We start from the raw sequence: 17,407 nt of genomic DNA, 5'->3' as shown, positions 1-17,407 counted from the left end.
TTTCCTGGGACAGGGGAGAGAAATAAAACCAGTGAGTTACTGAAATACAATTGAAGACAGTATTAGGAATCTGGTGGGCTGAGGAGGTATCTGGGCCATTCGCTATCATATCTGAAACATTGTGGAATGGGGGTAAGCTTCCAGCACACTGGAAAAGGTCAAATGTCGTGCCCCTCTATAAAAAGGAAAATCAGGAGAACTCAGGACACTTCAGACCATGCAGTTTAAATTCTATGCCAGGAACAAAAATGAAGCAAATAATTAACAAATCCATCTGCAAAACTTTGGAAGGTGATAAGTTACAGTCAGCCTGGATTTGCAAAGAACAAATCATGTCAAAAACACCTGATAGCTTTGTTTAATAAATAGCCTTGTGGATAAAGGGGACGTGGTAGATATGAAAAACCTAGTTTTCAATAAAGAATTTGACACGATCTTGCATGACCTTATCAATAAACTAGGGAAATACAATGTAGATGGGGCTACTCTAAGGGTATGTCTAGACTACAGGCTTACGTCGACATAAGTTTTGTCGACAGAATCTGTTGACAAAACTTATGTCGACATAGAGCGTCTAGACTACATGCAGGTCTGTCGACAAAGCAAGCCGCTTTCTCGACATAACAATGTGGACACAAAGGACAGTGTAGATGCAATAATGCCTTCTATTGACAGAACTCTGTCGATAAAAGGCATTATTCCTCGTAGAATGAGGTTTACATATGTTGACAAAACTGCTGAGTTTTGTCGACGTTATGTCGACATAACTCAAAGGCAGTGTGGATGCAAGTATAGTTTTGTCGACAAAAGTCCACTTTTGTCGACAAAACCCTGTAGTCTAGACACACCCTAAGGTGGGGGATAACTGGCTGGATAACCATTCTCAGAGAGTACATCTACATTTTGTACCATAGTCTACGGGACAAACTCTCAAATTAAGAAATGCAACTTCAGCTACAGTAGTTGCATTGCTGAAGTTGAAATAGCTTCACTTGGCTTCAGGCGCTGTGAACAAGGCAGAAGCCGAAGGAAGAACACTCCCTCATGAAAGCAGGCAGGGTTCCTGGCACTGACCGAAGTCCTGCTCTCACTCCAAATTAGCTTTCTTCAATCTTCCTCTGTAGTGTAGACATATGCAGGGAGTAGTTATTAATGGCTCACAGTCATGCTGGAAGGACATCAGAAATGGGGTTCTGCAGGCGTCTGTTTTGGGGCTGGTTCTGTTCAATATCTTCATCAATGATTTAGATATTGGCATAGAGAGGACACTTATTGGCTACGTCTACACTGGCATGATTTTCCAGAAATGCTTTTTACGGAAAAGTTTTCTGTTAAAAGCATTTTCGGAAAAGCGCGTCTAGCTTGGCAGGATGCTTTTCCGCAAAAGCACTTTTTGTGGAAAAGCGTCCGTGGCCAATTTAGACGCGCTTTTCCACAAAAAAGCCCCGATCGCCATTTTCGCGGAAAACAAATCTCTGCTGTCTACACTGGCCCTTTTGCGCAAAAGTTTTTCGGAAAAAGACTTTTGCCCAAACGGGAGCAGCATAGTATTTCTGCAAAAGCGCTGACAATCTTACATGAGATCGTCAGTGCTTTTGCAGAAATTCAAGTGGCCAGTGTAGACAGCTGGCAAGTTTTTCCTCCAAAGCAGATGATTTTGCGGAAAAACTTGCTAGTCTAGACACAGCCATTAAGTTTGCAGATGATGCTAAGGTGGAAGGGTTTGCAACTGCTTTGGGGGATAGGGTCATAATTCAAAATGATCTGTACAAACTGCAGAGATGAGCTGAGGTCAATAGGATGAAGTTCAATAAGGACAAATGCAAAGTGCTCCACTGGGGAAAGAACAATTAGTCTCTCACACACAGAATGGGAGGTGACTGTCTAGGAAGGAGTTCTGCAGAAAGGGACCTAGGGGTCAGAGTGGACCACGAGCTAAATATGAGTCAGCAGAGTGACACTGCTAAACAAAAAACCCCATGATTCTGGGCTGCATGAACAGGAGTGTTGTGAGCAAGACACGAGAAGTCATTCTTCTGCTCTGCTGGGGCTGATTAAGCCTCTGTTGGAGTCTTGTGTCCAGCTCTGGGCACCACGTTTCAAGGAAGATGTGGAGAAATTGGAGAAGGTCCAGAGAAGAGCAACAAAAATGATGAAAGGGCCAGAAAACATGAGCTTTGAGGGAAGACTGAAAGAATTGGGCTCGTTTAGTTTGGAAAGGAGAAGACTGGGAGGAGACAGGATAGCAGCTTTCACGTACCTAAAAGAGTGTTACAAGGGGGATGGATAAAAACTATTTTCCTTCACCTCTGAGGACAGGACAAGCAGCAATGGTCTTAAATTGCAGCAAGGGAGGGTTAGGTTGGACATTAGGAAAAACTTCCTCTCAGGGTGGTGAAACACTGGCATATATTGCCTATGGGGGATGTGGACGCTCCATCACTGGAGACATAGGCGTGTGCACGGAGTGAGCCGGGTGCTCCCAGGCACACCCTAATGTCTCGGTCCCGCTAGCTGCTGCTGGAGGAGAAGGGGGATTTGAGACAGGGAGCCGCAGCCCCTCACTTTCCCTGCAGCCATCTACGGGGCACATTGGGGTAGAGAGAGCGCGTGTGCAACCGAAGCAGCTGTGGCCCAACCACTGACACCGGCCCGAGCCATTTTTGGGCCCTTTCTGCACCTGGGGGTACCACCACCCATCCCAGCAGCACCTCACGGTGCCCCTTCTGTGCCTGGGGCTCCGGTCCCGTCCTCGGCCCTGGCCCTGCAGCACCACACAGCACCCCTTCTGTGCCCGGGGCTCCGGTCCCGTCCTCGGCCCTGTCCCTGCAGCACCGCACAGCACCCCTTCTGTGCCCGGGGCTCCGGTCCCGTCCTCGGCCCTGTCCCTGCAGCACCACACAGCACCCCTTCTGTGCCCGGGGCTCTGGTCCCGTCCTCGGCCCTGGCCCTGGCCCTGCAGCACCCCTTCGGTGCCCGGGGCTCCGGTCCCGTCCTCGGCCCTGTCCCTGCAGCACCACACAGCACCCCTTCGGTGCCCGGGGCTCCGGTCCCGTCCTCGGCCCTGTCCCTGAAGCACCACACAGCACCCCTTCTGTGCCCGGGGCTCCGGTCCCGTCCTCGGCCCTGTCCCTGCAGCACCACACAGCACCCCTTCGGTGCCCGGGGCTCCGGTCCCGTCCTCGGCCCTGTCCCTGAAGCACCGCACAGCACCCCTTCTGTGCCCGGGGCTCCGGTCCCGTCCTCGGCCCTGTCCCGGCAGCACCACACAGCACCCCTTCTGTGCCCGGGGCTCCGGTCCCGTCCTCGGCCCTGTCCCGGCAGCACCACACAGCACCCCTTCTGTGCCCAGGGCTCCGGTCCCGTCCTCGGCCCTGTCCCTGCAGCACCACACAGCACCCCTTCTGTGCCTAGGGCTCCGGTCCCGTCCTCGGCCCTGTCCCTGCAGAACCGCACAGCACCCCTTCTGTGCCCAGGGCTCCGGTCCCGTCCTCGGCCCTGTCCCGGCAGCACCGCACAGCACCCCTTCTGTGCCCGGGGCTCCGGTCCCGTCCTCGGCCCTGGCCCTGCAGCACCGCACAGCACCCCTTCGGTGCCCGGGGCTCCGGTCCCGTCCTCGGCCCTGTCCCGGCAGCACCACACAGCACCCCTTCTGTGCCCAGGGCTCCGGTCCCGTCCTCGGCCCTGTCCCTGCAGCACCACACAGCACCCCTTCTGTGCCTAGGGCTCCGGTCCCGTCCTCGGCCCTGTCCCTGCAGAACCGCACAGCACCCCTTCTGTGCCCAGGGCTCCGGTCCCGTCCTCGGCCCTGTCCCGGCAGCACCACACAGCACCCCTTCTGTGCCCGGGGCTCCGGTCCCGTCCTCGGCCCTGACCCTGCAGCACCGCACAGCACCCCTTCTGTGCCCGGGGCTCCGGTCCCGTCCTCGGCCCTGGCCCTGCAGCACCGCACAGCACCCCTTCTGTGCCCGGGGCTCCGGTCCCGTCCTCGGCCCTGGCCCTGCAGCACCGCACAGCACCCCTTCTGTGCCCGGGGCTCCGGTCCCGTCCTCGGCCCTGGCCCTGCAGCACCGCACAGCACCCCTTCTGTGCCCGGGGCTCCGGTCCCGTCCTCGGCCCTGTCCCGGCAGCACCGCACAGCACCCCTTCTGTGCCCGGGGCTCCGGTCCCGTCCTCGGCCCTGGCCCTGCAGCACCACACAGCACCCCTTCTGTGCCCGGGGCTCCGGTCCCGTCCTCGGCCCTGGCCCTGCAGCACCGCACAGCACCCCTTCTGTGCCCGGGGCTCCGGTCCCGTCCTCGGCCCTGTCCCGGCAGCACCGCACAGCACCCCTTCTGTGCCCGGGGCTCCGGTCCCGTCCTCGGCCCTGGCCCTGCAGCACCGCACAGCACCCCTTCTGTGCCCGGGGCTCCGGTCCCGTCCTCGGCCCTGGCCCTGCAGCACCACACAGCACCCCTTCTGTGCCCTGGGCTCCGGTCCCGTCCTCGGCCCTGGCCCTGCAGCACCGCACAGCACCCCATCTGTGCCCTGGGCTCCGGTCCCGTCCTCGGCCCTGGCCCTGCAGCACCGCACAGCACCCCTTCTGTGCCCGGGGCTCCGGTCCCGTCCTCGGCCCTGTCCCGGCAGCACCGCACAGCACCCCTTCTGTGCCCAGGGCTCCGGTCCCGTCCTCGGCCCTGTCCCGGCAGCACCGCACAGCACCCCTTCTGTGCCCGGGGCTCCGGTCCCGTCCTCGGCCCTGGCCCTGCAGCACCACACAGCACCCCTTCTGTGCCCGGGGCTCCGGTCCCGTCCTCGGCCCTGGCCCTGCAGCACCACACAGCACCCCTTCTGTGCCCGGGGCTCCGGTCCCGTCCTCGGCCCTGTCCCGGCAGCACCGCACAGCACCCCTTCTGTGCCCAGGGCTCCGGTCCCGTCCTCGGCCCTGTCCCGGCAGCACCGCACAGCACCCCTTCTGTGCCCAGGGGCTCCGGTCCCGTCCTCGGCCCTGTCCCGGCAGCACCGCACAGCACCCCTTCTGTGCCCAGGGCTCCGGCCTCGTCCTTGGCCCTGCCCGGCCAGGCAGCACTGCGCGGCGCCCCTTAAACTGAGGTGCCCTGGGTTGTGGCCCAGCCGGCCTGTAGCTTGGGCCGGCTCTAACTCCAGCATCACAAACTGGAAGACAGAAGCCGGCTTAGCTGAAGATAATGTAAAGTAAGGTAAGGGAGGGGAGGGAAAGGGGGAAAAATTGTGGGCAGAGGTGGGAGAGGAAGGGTCTTGTGTTGAGGGGAGGGGGGCAGGTCAGGAGAAGAAAGGGAAGACACCAAAGGTCAGGGTGGAGGAGAGACAAATGCCAGGGGGCCAAATACAGACAATGAGGAAAAGGGCAGGAGGGGAGGTGTCAGTGGAGGAGGCACAGGGTGATGCTGGGAGAGGAGACAGTAAGAGCATTGGGGTTAGAGCGGGAAGGGGGAGGTGCTGGGAGAAGGCTTGAGAGAAGTGGTGGGCATGAGGAAGGCAGGGATGGAGCAAGGCAGGTGTGAGGTGTGTGTGGAATGCAGTGTGCGGCGGTGGGGGGAGCACACACACCAGTGCGGTGAGGCGGAATCGCCCCGCTGTGTTCGCAGTGTGACTGGCTGGGCAGTGGGGGCGGAGAAAAGGAAGGAGAGGGAAGGCGAAGGGGACGCCCCAGCCAGCGGGGAGGGAGTCAGGGCTGCTGGGTGCTGGGAGGTGACACGCTGGCTTGACAGGGATTCCAGCATATTCAGGGTTCACCGAGCGGTTCACTGGCTCCCAACCCCCCCCTCCCCCGGCACGACACAAATGGCTCCAACCTCCGGGCCTCAGCTTGTCACCTGCTTGGCCGTCACCAGCTGACTGGGCTCCGTTAACCTGACGGGGGACTTTTGCAGTGAAATTTGAAGGACAATAACAAAGTGGTGGGATTTTGCCAGGGAGATTCATAGACTCATAGACTTTAAGGTCAGAAGGGAACATTATGATCATCTAGTCTGACACCCTGCACAGTGCAGGCCACAGAATCTCACCCACCCCTCCTAGAATAATCCTCTCACCTATATCTCAGATATTGAAGCCTTCAAATACTTTGAAGACCCCAAGATGCAGAGAACCCTCCAGCTGTACCCCATGCTACAGAGGAAGGCGAAAAACCTCCAGGGCCTCTGCCAATCTACCCTGGAGGAAAATTCCTTCCCCACCCCAAATATGGCGATCAGCTAAACCCTGAGCATGTGGGCAAGACTCACCAGCCAGACACCCAGAAAGTTCTCTATAGTAACTCCTATCATCCCTGCATTGACCTATTTCCCACTGATAATGAATGGTCAATTAGATACCAAGATCATGTTATCTCATCAACCCATCCCCTTCATAAACCCATCTAGTTTAATCTTGAAACCAGATAGATCTTTTGCCCCCACTACTTCCCTTGGAAGGCCGTTCCAGAACCTCACTCCTCTAATGGTTAGAAACCTTTGTCTAATCTCAAGTCTAAATTTCCTACTAGCCAGCTTATATCCATTTGTTCTTGTGTCCACATTGGTATTAAGCTTAAATAATTCCTCTCCCTCCCTGGTATTTATCCCTCTAATATATTTGAAGAGTGCAATCATGTCCCCCCTCAGCCTTCTTTTGGTTAAGGTAAACAAGCCAAGCTCCTTGAGTCTCCTTTCATAAGACAGGTTTTCCATTCCTCGGATCATCCTAGTGACCCTTCTTTGTACCTGTTCCAGTTTGAATTCATCCTTCTTAAACATGGGAGACCAGAACTGCACACAGTATTCCAAATGGGGTCTCACCAATGCCTTGTATAATGGCACTAACACCTCCTTATCCCTACTGGAAATACCTCGCCTAATACATCCCAAGATCATATTAGCCTTTTTCATGGTCATGTCACAATGGCGGCTCATAGACATCCTATAATCAACCAGGACTCCGAGGTCCTTCTCCTCCTCCGTTACTTCCAACTGATGTGTCCCCAACTTATAACTAAAATTCTTGTTACTAATCCCTAAATGCATAACCTTACACTTCTCGCTATTAAATTTCATCCTATTGTTATCACTCCAATTTACAAGATCATCCAGATCTTCCTGTATAATATCCTGATCCTTTTCTGAATTGGCAATAGCTCCCAACTTTGTGTCATCCGTAACTTTTATTAGGACACTTCCACTTTTGGTGCCAAGGTCAGCGATAAAAAGATGAAATAAAATTGACCCCAAAACTGATCCCTGAGGAACTCCGCTAGTAACCTTCTTCCAACCTGACAGTTCACCTTTCAATATGACCCGCTATAGTCTCCCCTTTAACTAGTTGCTTATCCACCTCTCAACTTTCATATTAATCCCTATCTTTTCCAATTTAACCAATAATTCCCCATGTGGTACTGTATCAAATGCCTTACTAAAGTCGAGGTAGATTAGATCCACTGCATTTCCTTTATCTAAAAAATCTGTTACTTTCTCCAAAAAAAGGAGATCAGGTTGGTTTGGCACGATCTACCTTTTGTAAAACCATGTTGTAATTTGTCCCAATTGCCATTAGCCTCAATGTCTCTAACTACTTCCTCCTTCAAAATTTTTTCCAAGATCTTTCATGCTACAGATGTCAAACTAACAGGCCTATAGTTACCCTGGTCGCTTTTTTTCCCTTTCTTAAAAATCGGAACTATATTAGCAATTCTCCAGTCAAATGGTACAACCGCTGAGTTTAGAGATTTATTAAAAAATTTTGCTAATGGACTTGCAAGTTCATGTGCCAGTTCCTTTAATATTCTTGGATGAAGATTATCTGGGCCCCCCGATTTACTCCCATTAAGCTGTTCAAGTTTGGCTTTTACCTCGGATATGGTAATATCTACCTCCTTATCCTCAGTCCCATTTGCTATGTTATCATTATCCCTAAGATCTTCATTAGCCTCATTAAAGACTGAAGCAAAGTATTTGTGTAGATATCCCCATACAGGAGAGACAGGGCTGCAGGGCAGAGGCTGGCGGGGGGGGGGGGGTTATGGCAGATGGGGAGAGGCAGGGCTGCAGGGGAGACGCCAGGCCAGAGACAGGCAGAGACCGAGGGCAGCGCGAGAGGGTCGGTACCAAAGCAGGTGCCTTACACTGGCTGCATGGGCAGAAGCGGCTCCAGCTGACCGGGATTCTTCCCTTCTGCCCCGACCGGGACTCCTGAGGCCCCATCCAGCGTCCTCCCCAGCCCGGCCCAGCACCTGGGATCTACCCGGGAGCCCTAATCCACTGCCAAGCTGGCCAAAGCTGCCCCCACGTGTCGCCCTACGCTGCTGCCGAGCCTGCAGATTTCCACCACTTCCCGCAGCTTGCCAGCTCTGCCTGGGCCTTAAATCCCCTCCAGGCCCCTGGGAACCAGCCCTGAATCCCCACCGGGCTCCAGGCTGAGCCCTCGGCAGAGTCGCCAATTAACAGAAATTCAGCCTAGTTTTGGAGATGCCCAAAGACCCCCCTGGGGCCAGGCCATGAGGCGGGTAAATACAGGCAGGGCCATGGGGCTGGCAGGGCCCAATCCCCAGCTGCACCAGGCCTGGGTTCAGCTCTTGCCCCCGTGGTCCCTCTCCTGGGGGCTGTGCTGGGTTCATGGGGCTGTTTGCCCCCAGCCCAGCGCACGGTGTCAGGCGGGAGTAACGCCACGGGAGGCAATGGGCCTGTGGATATCGGCCAGCTGAGAATCTAAGCTCTGCACTCCAGCGGGCTGGGACACTGCTGCCTGGCTGGGCTCAGCTGCCCTGTGGCACAAGAAGAGAGTCCCACAAGGGGGGAAATAGCAGAGAGCTGGGCCGGAGGTTGGGCTGGAGGCCTGAGTCCAGCCGAGCTTTCTCCTGGGGGTGTGTCCCGCTGTTCCCTGCCCTCCTCTCTGTGCACAGGGCCGTGTTCCTGTAGCGGCGTGGGGCCGGCAGGGGGGCACCATTCCCTGCTCTGCACATAGAGGCACCAACCATCCTGGGTGCCATGGCGCCGCCCTTGTGCAGGACAGAGGGACGCGGAGCAGAGAACGGTGCCGCCCTAGTGCAGGACAGAGGGACGTGGAGCAGAGAACGGCGCCGCCCTAGTGCAGGACAGAGGGACGCGGAGCAGAGAACGGCGCCGCCCTAGTGCACGACAGAGGGACGCGGAGCAGAGAACGGCGCCGCCCTTGTACAGGACAGAGGGACGCGGAGCAGAGAACGGCGCCGCCCTTGTACAGGACAGAGGGACGCGGAGCAGAGAACGGCGCCGCCCTAGTGCAGGACAGAGGGACGCGGAGCAGAGAACGGCGCCGCCCTAGTGCAGGACAGAGGGACGCGGAGCAGAGAACGGCGCCGCCCTAGTGCACGACAGAGGGACGCGGAGCAGAGAACGGCGCCGCCCTAGTGCAGGACAGAGGGACGCGGAGCAGAGAACGGCGCCGCCCTTGTACAGGACAGAGGGACGCGGAGCAGAGAACGGCGCCGCCCTTGTACAGGACAGAGGGACGCCAAGCAGAGAACGGCGCCGCCCTAGTGCAGGACAGAGGGACGCCGAGCAGAGAACGGCGCCGCCCTTGTGCAGGACAGAGGGACGCGGAGCAGAGAACGGTGCCGCCCTTGTGCAGGACAGAGGTACGCCGAGCAGAGAACGGCGCCGCCCTTGTGCAGGACAGAGGGACGCGGAGCAGAGAACGGCGCCGCCCTAGTGCAGGACAGAGGGACGCGGAGCAGAGAACGGCGCCGCCCTTGTACAGGACAGAGGGACGCGGAGCAGAGAACGGCGCCACCCTTGTGCAGGACAGAGGGACGCGGAGCAGAGAACGGCGCCGCCCTTGTGCAGGACAGAGGGACGCGGAGCAGAGAACGGTGCCGCCCTTGTGCAGGACAGAGGGACGCGGAGCAGAGAACGGCGCCGCCCTTGTGCAGGACAGAGGGACGCGGAGCAGAGAACGGCGCCGCCCTTGTGCAGGACAGAGGGACGCGGAGCAGGGAACGGCGCCGCCCTAGTGAAGAAAAGAGGGACGCAGAGCAGAGAACGGCGCCGCCCTTGTACAGGACAGAGGGACGCGGAGCAGAGAACGGCGCCGCCCTTGTGCAGAACAGAGGGACGCGGAGCAGAGAACGGCGCCGCCCTTGTGCAGGACAGAGGGACGCGGAGCAGAGAACGGTGCCGCCCTTGTGCAGGACAGAGGGACGCGGAGCAGAGAACGGCGCCGCCCTAGTGCAGAAAAGAGGGACGCGTAGCAGAGAACGGCGCCGCCCTTGTGCAGGACAGAGGGACGCAGAGCAGAGAACGGCGCCGCCCTTGTGCAGGACAGAGGGACGCGGAGCAGAGAACGGCACCGCCATTGTACAGGACAGAGGGACGCGGAGCAGAGAACGGCACCGCCCTTGTACAGGACAGAGGGACACGGAGCAGAGAACGGCTCCGCCCTTGTACAGGACAGAGGGACGCGGAGCAGAGAACGACTCCGCCCTTGTACAGGACAGAGGGACGCGGAGCAGAGAAAGGCCCCGCCCTTGTACAGGACAGAGGGACGCGGAGCAGAGAACGACTCCGCCCTTGTACAGGACAGAGGGACGCGGAGCAGAGAACGGCGCCGCCCTTGTGCAGGACAGAGGGACGCGGAGCAGAGAACGGTGCCGCCCTTGTACAGGACAGAGGGACACGGAGCAGAGAACGGCTCCGCCCTTGTACAGGACAGAGGGACGCGGAGCAGAGAACGGCGCCGCCCTAGTGCAGAAAAGAGGGACGCGTAGCAGAGAACGGCGCCGCCCTTGTGCAGGACAGAGGGACGCAGAGCAGAGAACGGCGCCGCCCTTGTGCAGGACAGAGGGACGCGGAGCAGAGAACGGCACCGCCCTTGTACAGGACAGAGGGACGCGGAGCAGAGAACGGCACCGCCCTTGTACAGGACAGAGGGACACGGAGCAGAGAACGGCTCCGCCCTTGTACAGGACAGAGGGACGCGGAGCAGAGAACGACTCCGCCCTTGTACAGGACAGAGGGACGCGGAGCAGAGAATGGCCCCGCCCTTGTACAGGACAGAGGGACACGGAGCAGAGAACGGCACCGCCCTTGTGCAGGACAGAGGGACGCGGAGCAGAGAACGGCGCCGCCCTTGTGCAGGACAGAGGGATGTGGAGCAGAGAACGGCGCCTCCCTTGTACAGGACAGAGGGACACGGAGCAGAGAACGGCACCGCCCTTCTGCAGGACAGAGGGACGCGGAGCAGAGAACGGCACCGCCCTAGTGCAGGACAGAGGGACGCCGAGCAGAGAACGGCGCCGCCCAAGTGCAGGACAGAGGGACGCGGAGCAGAGAACGGCATCGCCCTAGTGCAGGACAGAGCGACGCGGAGCACAGAACGGTACTGCCCTAGTGCAGGACAGAGGGACGCGGAGCAGAGAACGGCACCGCCCTTGTGCAGGACAGAGGGACGCCGAGGAGAGAACGGCGCCGCCCTAGTGCAGGACAGAGGGACGCGGAGCAGAGAACGGCACCGCTCTCGTGCAGGACAGAGGGACGCTGAGCTGAGAACGGCCCCGCCCTAGTGCAGGACAGAGGGACGCGGAGCAGAGAACGGCGCCGCCCTTGTGCAGGACAGAGAGACGCGGAGAAGAGAATGGCTCCGACCTTGTGCAGGATAGAGGGACGCGGAGCAGAGAACGGCGCCGCCCTTGTGCAGGACAGTGGGACGTGGAGCAGAGAACGGCGGAACCCTTGTACAGGACAGAGGGACACGGAGCAGAGAACGGCACCGCCCTTGTGCAGGACAGAGCGACGCGGAGCACAGAACGGTACTGCCCTAGTGCAGGACAGAGGGACGCGGAGCAGAGAACGGCACCGCCCTTGTGCAGGACAGAGGGACGCCGAGGAGAGAACGGCGCCGCCCTAGTGCAGGACAGAGGGACGCGGAGCAGAGAACGGCACCGCTCTCGTGCAGGACAGAGGGACGCTGAGCTGAGAACGGCCCCGCCCTAGTGCAGGACAGAGGGACGCGGAGCAGAGAACGGCGCCGCCCTTGTGCAGGACAGAGAGACGCGGAGAAGAGAATGGCTCCGACCTTGTGCAGGATAGAGGGACGCGGAGCAGAGAACGGCGCCGCCCTTGTGCAGGACAGTGGGACGTGGAGCAGAGAACGGCGGAACCCTTGTACAGGACAGAGGGACACGGAGCAGAGAACGGCACCGCCCTTGTGCAGGACAGAGGGACGCAGAGCAGAGAACGGCACCGCCCTTGTGCAGGACAGAGGGACGCAGAGCAGAGAACGGCACCGCCCTTGTGCAGGACAGAGGGACGCAGAGCAGATAACGGCGCCGCCCTTGTGCAGGACAGTGGGACGTGGAGCAGAGAACGGCGGAACCCTTGTACAGGACAGAGGGACACGGAGCAGAGAACGGCACCGCCCTTGTGCAGGACAGAGGGACGCAGAGCAGAGAACGGCACCGCCCTTGTGCAGGACAGAGGGACGCAGAGCAGAGAACGGCACCGCCCTTGTGCAGGACAGAGGGACGCAGAGCAGAGAACGGCACCGCCCTTGTGCAGGACAGAGGGACGCAGAGCAGAGAATGGCACCGCCCTAGTGCAGGACAGAGGGACGCGGAACAGAGAACGGCACCGCCCTAGTGCAGGACAGAGGGATGCGGAACAGAGAACGGCGCCGCCCTTGTGCAGGACAGAGGGACGCCGAGCATAGAACGGCGCCGCCCTCGTGCAGGACAGAGGGACACTGAGCAGAGAATGGCATTGCCCTAGTGCAGGACAGAGGGACGCTGAGCAGAGAACAGCGCCGCCCTTGTGCGGGACAGAGGGACGCGGAGCAGAGAACGATACCGCCCTAGTGCAGGACAGAGGGACGCTGAGGAGTGAACGGCACTGCCCTTGTGCAGGACAGAGGGACGCGGAGCAGAGAACGGCACCGCTCTAGTGCAGGACAGAGGGACGCCGAGCAGAGAACGGCGCCGCCCAAGTGCAGGACAGAGGGACGCGGAGCAGAGAACGGCATCGCCCTAGTGCAGGACAGAGCGACGCGGAGCACAGAACGGTACTGCCCTAGTGCAGGACAGAGGGACGCGGAGCAGAGAACTGCACTGCCCTTGTGCAGGACAGAGGGACGCGGAGCAGAGAACGGCACCGCCCTAGTACAGGACAGAGGGACGCGGAGCAGAGAACGGCACCGCCCTAGTGCAGGACAGAGGGACGCGGAGCAGAGAACGGCGCCGCCCTCGTGCAGGACAGAGGACGCGGAGCAGAGAACGGCGCCGCCCTCGTGCAGGACAGAAGGACGCTGAGCAGAGAACGGCACCGCCCTAGTGCAGGACAGAAGGACGCTGAGCAGAGAACGGCACCGCCCTAGTACAGGACAGAGGGACGCGGAGCAGAGAACGGCACTGCCCTAGTGCAGGACAGAGGGACGCGGAGCAGAGAACGGCACCGCCCTAGTACAGGACAGAGGACGCGGAGCAGAGAACTGCGCCGCCCTAGTGCAGGACAGAAGGACGCTGAGCAGAGAACGGCACCGCCCTAGTACAGGACAGAGGGACGCGGAGCAGAGAACGGCACCGCCCTAGTGCAGGACAGAGGACGCGGAGCAGAGAACGGCGCCGCCCTAGTACAGGACAGAGGACGCGGAGCAGAGAACGGCGCCGCCCTAGTGCAGGACAGAGGGACGCCGAGCAGAGAACGGCGCCGCCCTAGTGCAGGACAGAGGACGCTGAGCAGAGAACGGCACCGCCCTCGTGCAGGACAGAAGGACGCTGAGCAGAGAACGGCATCGTTTTGGTGGCAGCAGCCCCAATGAACTAGGCTGTTTGGTTTAGGGCTGCCCCTGGCCGTGCGAGCAGGGCCTTCCTGCCCCAGTTTGCTCCCGGAATAATCCCCACGTCCCAGGTGGGCCCGTTTTGAAAGGAATCGTTCCTGGCCAGCCCGTCCTGCAGGTGTTCCGAAGGCTGTTTTAAAATTGGCCCAATGACCTGAGTAGGGGGTGTGTCTCTCCTCCCATCAGGAGTGGGGGGCAGAACCATGCCCCCAGCTGCAACCCGCCGGGCCTGCCATTGGGGGCGATTTGACATCTGCAGTGTTTGGGGCTGCTTGCCCCTCCGCTGATGGGGGAGTGCAGAGTCTGCTGTGTTCTGGATCCTGACCAGCCAGCGCCCAGAGGGCCTGACATCGCTGGGGTAAATGGTTCCTGGAGACCGTGCACACGCACACGAGCATCACGTCTTAAAGAGTAACCGACCTTTTTCTCTTTCTTTCAAATGGATTGCCGTTTAATGAATCGTGTGTGCAGCACTGATCAGTGCACCCGGGAAACATCCAGTGCGGAAAGAGGGGGGGCCCCACGGCACTGCCCTAGGGGATCACAACAAGTTTGGGGAGCATGGCTCCCAGAAAGTCTGGGCCCAGCCTTTTTGGGGTTATGAGCACTGTGCCACACAGGAGAGTGGAAGAGGAGCCCTCTAGGGCAGGGAGGCCCTGGGTAAAGGAAGTGGGGGTGGGGACCCCTCTCAGTAGCCCATTTCACTGGGGTTGTGGAGAAGCCAAGAAAGTTCATTTCAACAGCAACACCATTCCCCTGCTTACACTAGGATACCACCAGCATCCTCCTCCCTCGCCCTCCGGCATCCAGCCTCCAGCATCCTCCTCCCTCGCCCTCTGGCATCCAGCCTATCGCATCCTCCCCCCTCGCCCTCCGGCATCCAGCCTCCAGCATCCTCCTCCCTCGCCCTCCGGCATCCAGCCTCCAGCATCCTCCTCCCTCGCCCTCCGGCATCCAGTCTCCCGCATCCTCCCCCTCGCCCTCCGGCATCCAGCCTCCCGCATCCTCCCCCCTCGCCCTCCGGCATCCAGCCTCCCGCATCCTCCCCCCTCGCCCTCTGGCATCTAGCCTCCTGCATCCTCTCCCCTCGCCCTCTGGCATCCAGCCTCCCGCATCCTCCCCCGTCGCCCTCCGGCATCCAGCCTCCTGCATCCTCCCCCCTCGCCCTCCGGCATCCAGCCTCCTGCATCCTCCCCCCTCGCCCTCCGGCATCCAGCCTCCCATATCCTCCCCCCTCGCCCTTTGGCATCCAGCCGCCCGCATCCTCCCCCCTAGCCCTCTGGCATCCAGCCTCCCGCATCCTCGCCTCTCACCCTCCGTCGTCCAGACTCCTGCATCCTTCCCTCTCACCCTCCGGTATCCAGCCTCCCACATCCTCCCCCCTAGCCCTCCGGCATCAAGCCTCCCGCATCCTCCCCCCTCGCCCTCCGGCATCCAGCCTCCCGCATCCTCCCCCCTCGCCCTCCGGCATCCAGCCTCCCGCATCCTCCCCTCTCATCCTCCAGCATCCAGCCTCCCACATCCTCCTCCCTCCCTCTCTGGCATCCAGCATCCTGTCCTCTATCTTCACCCTGATCCCAGCCCTGGAATAACTGCACCATGCTCCTCCTGTATCAGGATCCGATTCACTGAACAAGGGGGCACAAGCAAGCAGTCTGCATCTGAATTCAGCTAAAAGGCAACACGTACACCTAGTAGCCCAGACTGGAGTCCATGCTTACAGGACTGGGGTCTCTTTCCTGTGGAGCACAGACTCTGAAAAACACTCGCGATGGAGAGTCACTCAGCTCATGCTCCGAGTGTGTGCCTGAGACCTGACCGGCTCATGAAATCCTGGGGAACCTGAGGGAGGAATCTCATGTTGGAGCAAAGAGGGGATTCCACCTCACTGCCTGGCACCGGTGCAACCATGGTTGGAGGCCTGCGTCCTGCTCTGGCATGCGCCCTCCCAGAAGATGCTGATCAATTGCCCAGGAGTTGGGGAAGAGGCATGAAAATAGCCGAGGGAGGAGAAAGCCTGCGGTACAAGGATGGATGTCTAGAGTTTGAGCTCTGTACAAATCTGTAATAAGGCCCAGATTGTCCAAGTCCTCTGCCAAGCTTGTGTCTCCAATTCCGATGAATTCTCACGCTGACTGAGTGCACCCATCCCCTGCAGCTTTGAAAAATGCCATCTTTACAGCAAGTTAAAGGCAGCTAGGGGCTTTAGGAGCATCTCCATGCTTTCTAGAGCTCCAGAGAGGTGGATGAGGATGGTGTGTGGAGCGGGGAGAATCCGGGGGGGGGGGGGGGGTTCACAAAAGCCACCAAGCAGCCATGCAGATACGTCTGTGGGTGTATTTCCCTGCAGCCCCACATACTCCTCCTGCAGCTGCCACACATCAGGGTGCTGTCACCTGACCCCTCTCAGTTTTCTCAGCGCCGCCTTCACCTCCTTGTTGCGCAGCGTGTAGATGGCCGGGTTCAGCATCGGTGTCACTACATTGCCAAAGATCTGCACAGGGGTCACCAGCACATTATTCAGCTGGGGCTGGGTGTAGACCAGGGCGCAGGGCCCAAAGAACAGCGTCACCACAGTCAGATGGGAGGTACAAGTGGAGGCCGCTTTGCGCCGCCCTTCCCCCGAGTTCATCTTCACAACCGAGTAGAAGATGCGGACGTAGGACGCAAGGATGAGGAGGAAGCAGCTCAAGGGCACCACGCTCGTGTTGGTGAACGTCACAGTCTCAATGACGTACGTGTCTGCACAGGCCAGCTTGGCCACAGGGAAGATGTCGCAGAAGAAATAGTCCACCACGTTGGACCCGCAGTAGGGCAGTGTGAAGGTCAGGGTGGCAAGGATGGCAGCGTGGAAGAAGCTCGCGATCCAGCTGCCAGCAGCCAGGAGGGCACACACCCGGCGGTTCATGATGAGCAGGTAGCGCAGTGGGTGGCAGATGGCCACGTACCGGTCGTAGGCCATGACGGTGTAGAGCAGGCACTCGGTGCTAGCCAGGAAGTGCCAGAAGAAGACCTGAGACATGCACCCACCCAGCGAGATGACCTTATCCTGGAACCAGAGGTTGGCCAGCAATTTGGGGATGCTGATAGAAGAGATGCCAATGTCCAGCACAGCGAGGTTGCCGAGGAAGAAGTACATGGGGGTGTGCAGGTGGGGGTCAACGAGGATGGCTGAGAAGATGAGCAGGTTGCCCAGCAGGGTGCAGAGGTAGAAGGCTAAGAAGGTGAAGAAGAGGATGGTCTGGAGGCCGTCGGTGTTGGGAATTCCTAGGAGGATGAAATGAGTTACCCCAGTGTGGTTCACCAGCCCCATTTAGGTCTCTTTCCTAGGATAAGGGAGAGAAATGAAACCAGTGAGTTACTGAAAAAGAATTGAAGACAGTATTAGGAATCCGGTGGGTTGAGGAGGTATCTGGGCCATTCGCTATCATCTGTGAAACATTGTGCAATGGGGATAAGATTCCAGAAGACTGGAAAAGGTCAAATGTCGTGCCCCTCTATAAAAAGGGAAATCAGGAGAATCCAGGAAACTACAGACCAGTCAGTTTAACTTCTATGACAGGAACCAGAATGAAGCAAATAATTAACGAATCCATCTGCAAAACTTTGG

The 17,407-nt window shown here is 59.0% G+C and overlaps 1 protein-coding gene across 1 annotated transcript; it reads right to left on the bottom strand.

Annotated features, from left to right (window-relative positions):
• Positions 1–16,189: 16,189 nt before the first annotated feature.
• On the bottom strand, positions 16,190–17,119 carry LOC102459356 (putative olfactory receptor 10D4). The gene has a single exon (XM_006135685.2). The coding sequence runs from the start codon at positions 17,108–17,110 to the stop codon at positions 16,190–16,192; it is 921 nt and encodes a 306-aa protein (XP_006135747.2). The 5' UTR covers positions 17,111–17,119.
• Between the last annotated feature and the right edge of the window lie 288 nt (positions 17,120–17,407).

Source organism: Pelodiscus sinensis, chromosome 30 (assembly GCF_049634645.1).
Source record: "Pelodiscus sinensis isolate JC-2024 chromosome 30, ASM4963464v1, whole genome shotgun sequence".
Classification (NCBI taxonomy): Eukaryota; Metazoa; Chordata; order Testudines; family Trionychidae; genus Pelodiscus; species Pelodiscus sinensis.
This window is presented reverse-complemented; position numbering and strand designations above follow the sequence as displayed.

What these genes read in the sequence shown, in the direction of transcription:
- LOC102459356 (XM_006135685.2), bottom strand. Translation starts at nt 17,110, where the DNA reads ATGGGGCTGGTGAACCACACTGGGGTAACTCATTTCATCCTCCTAGGA.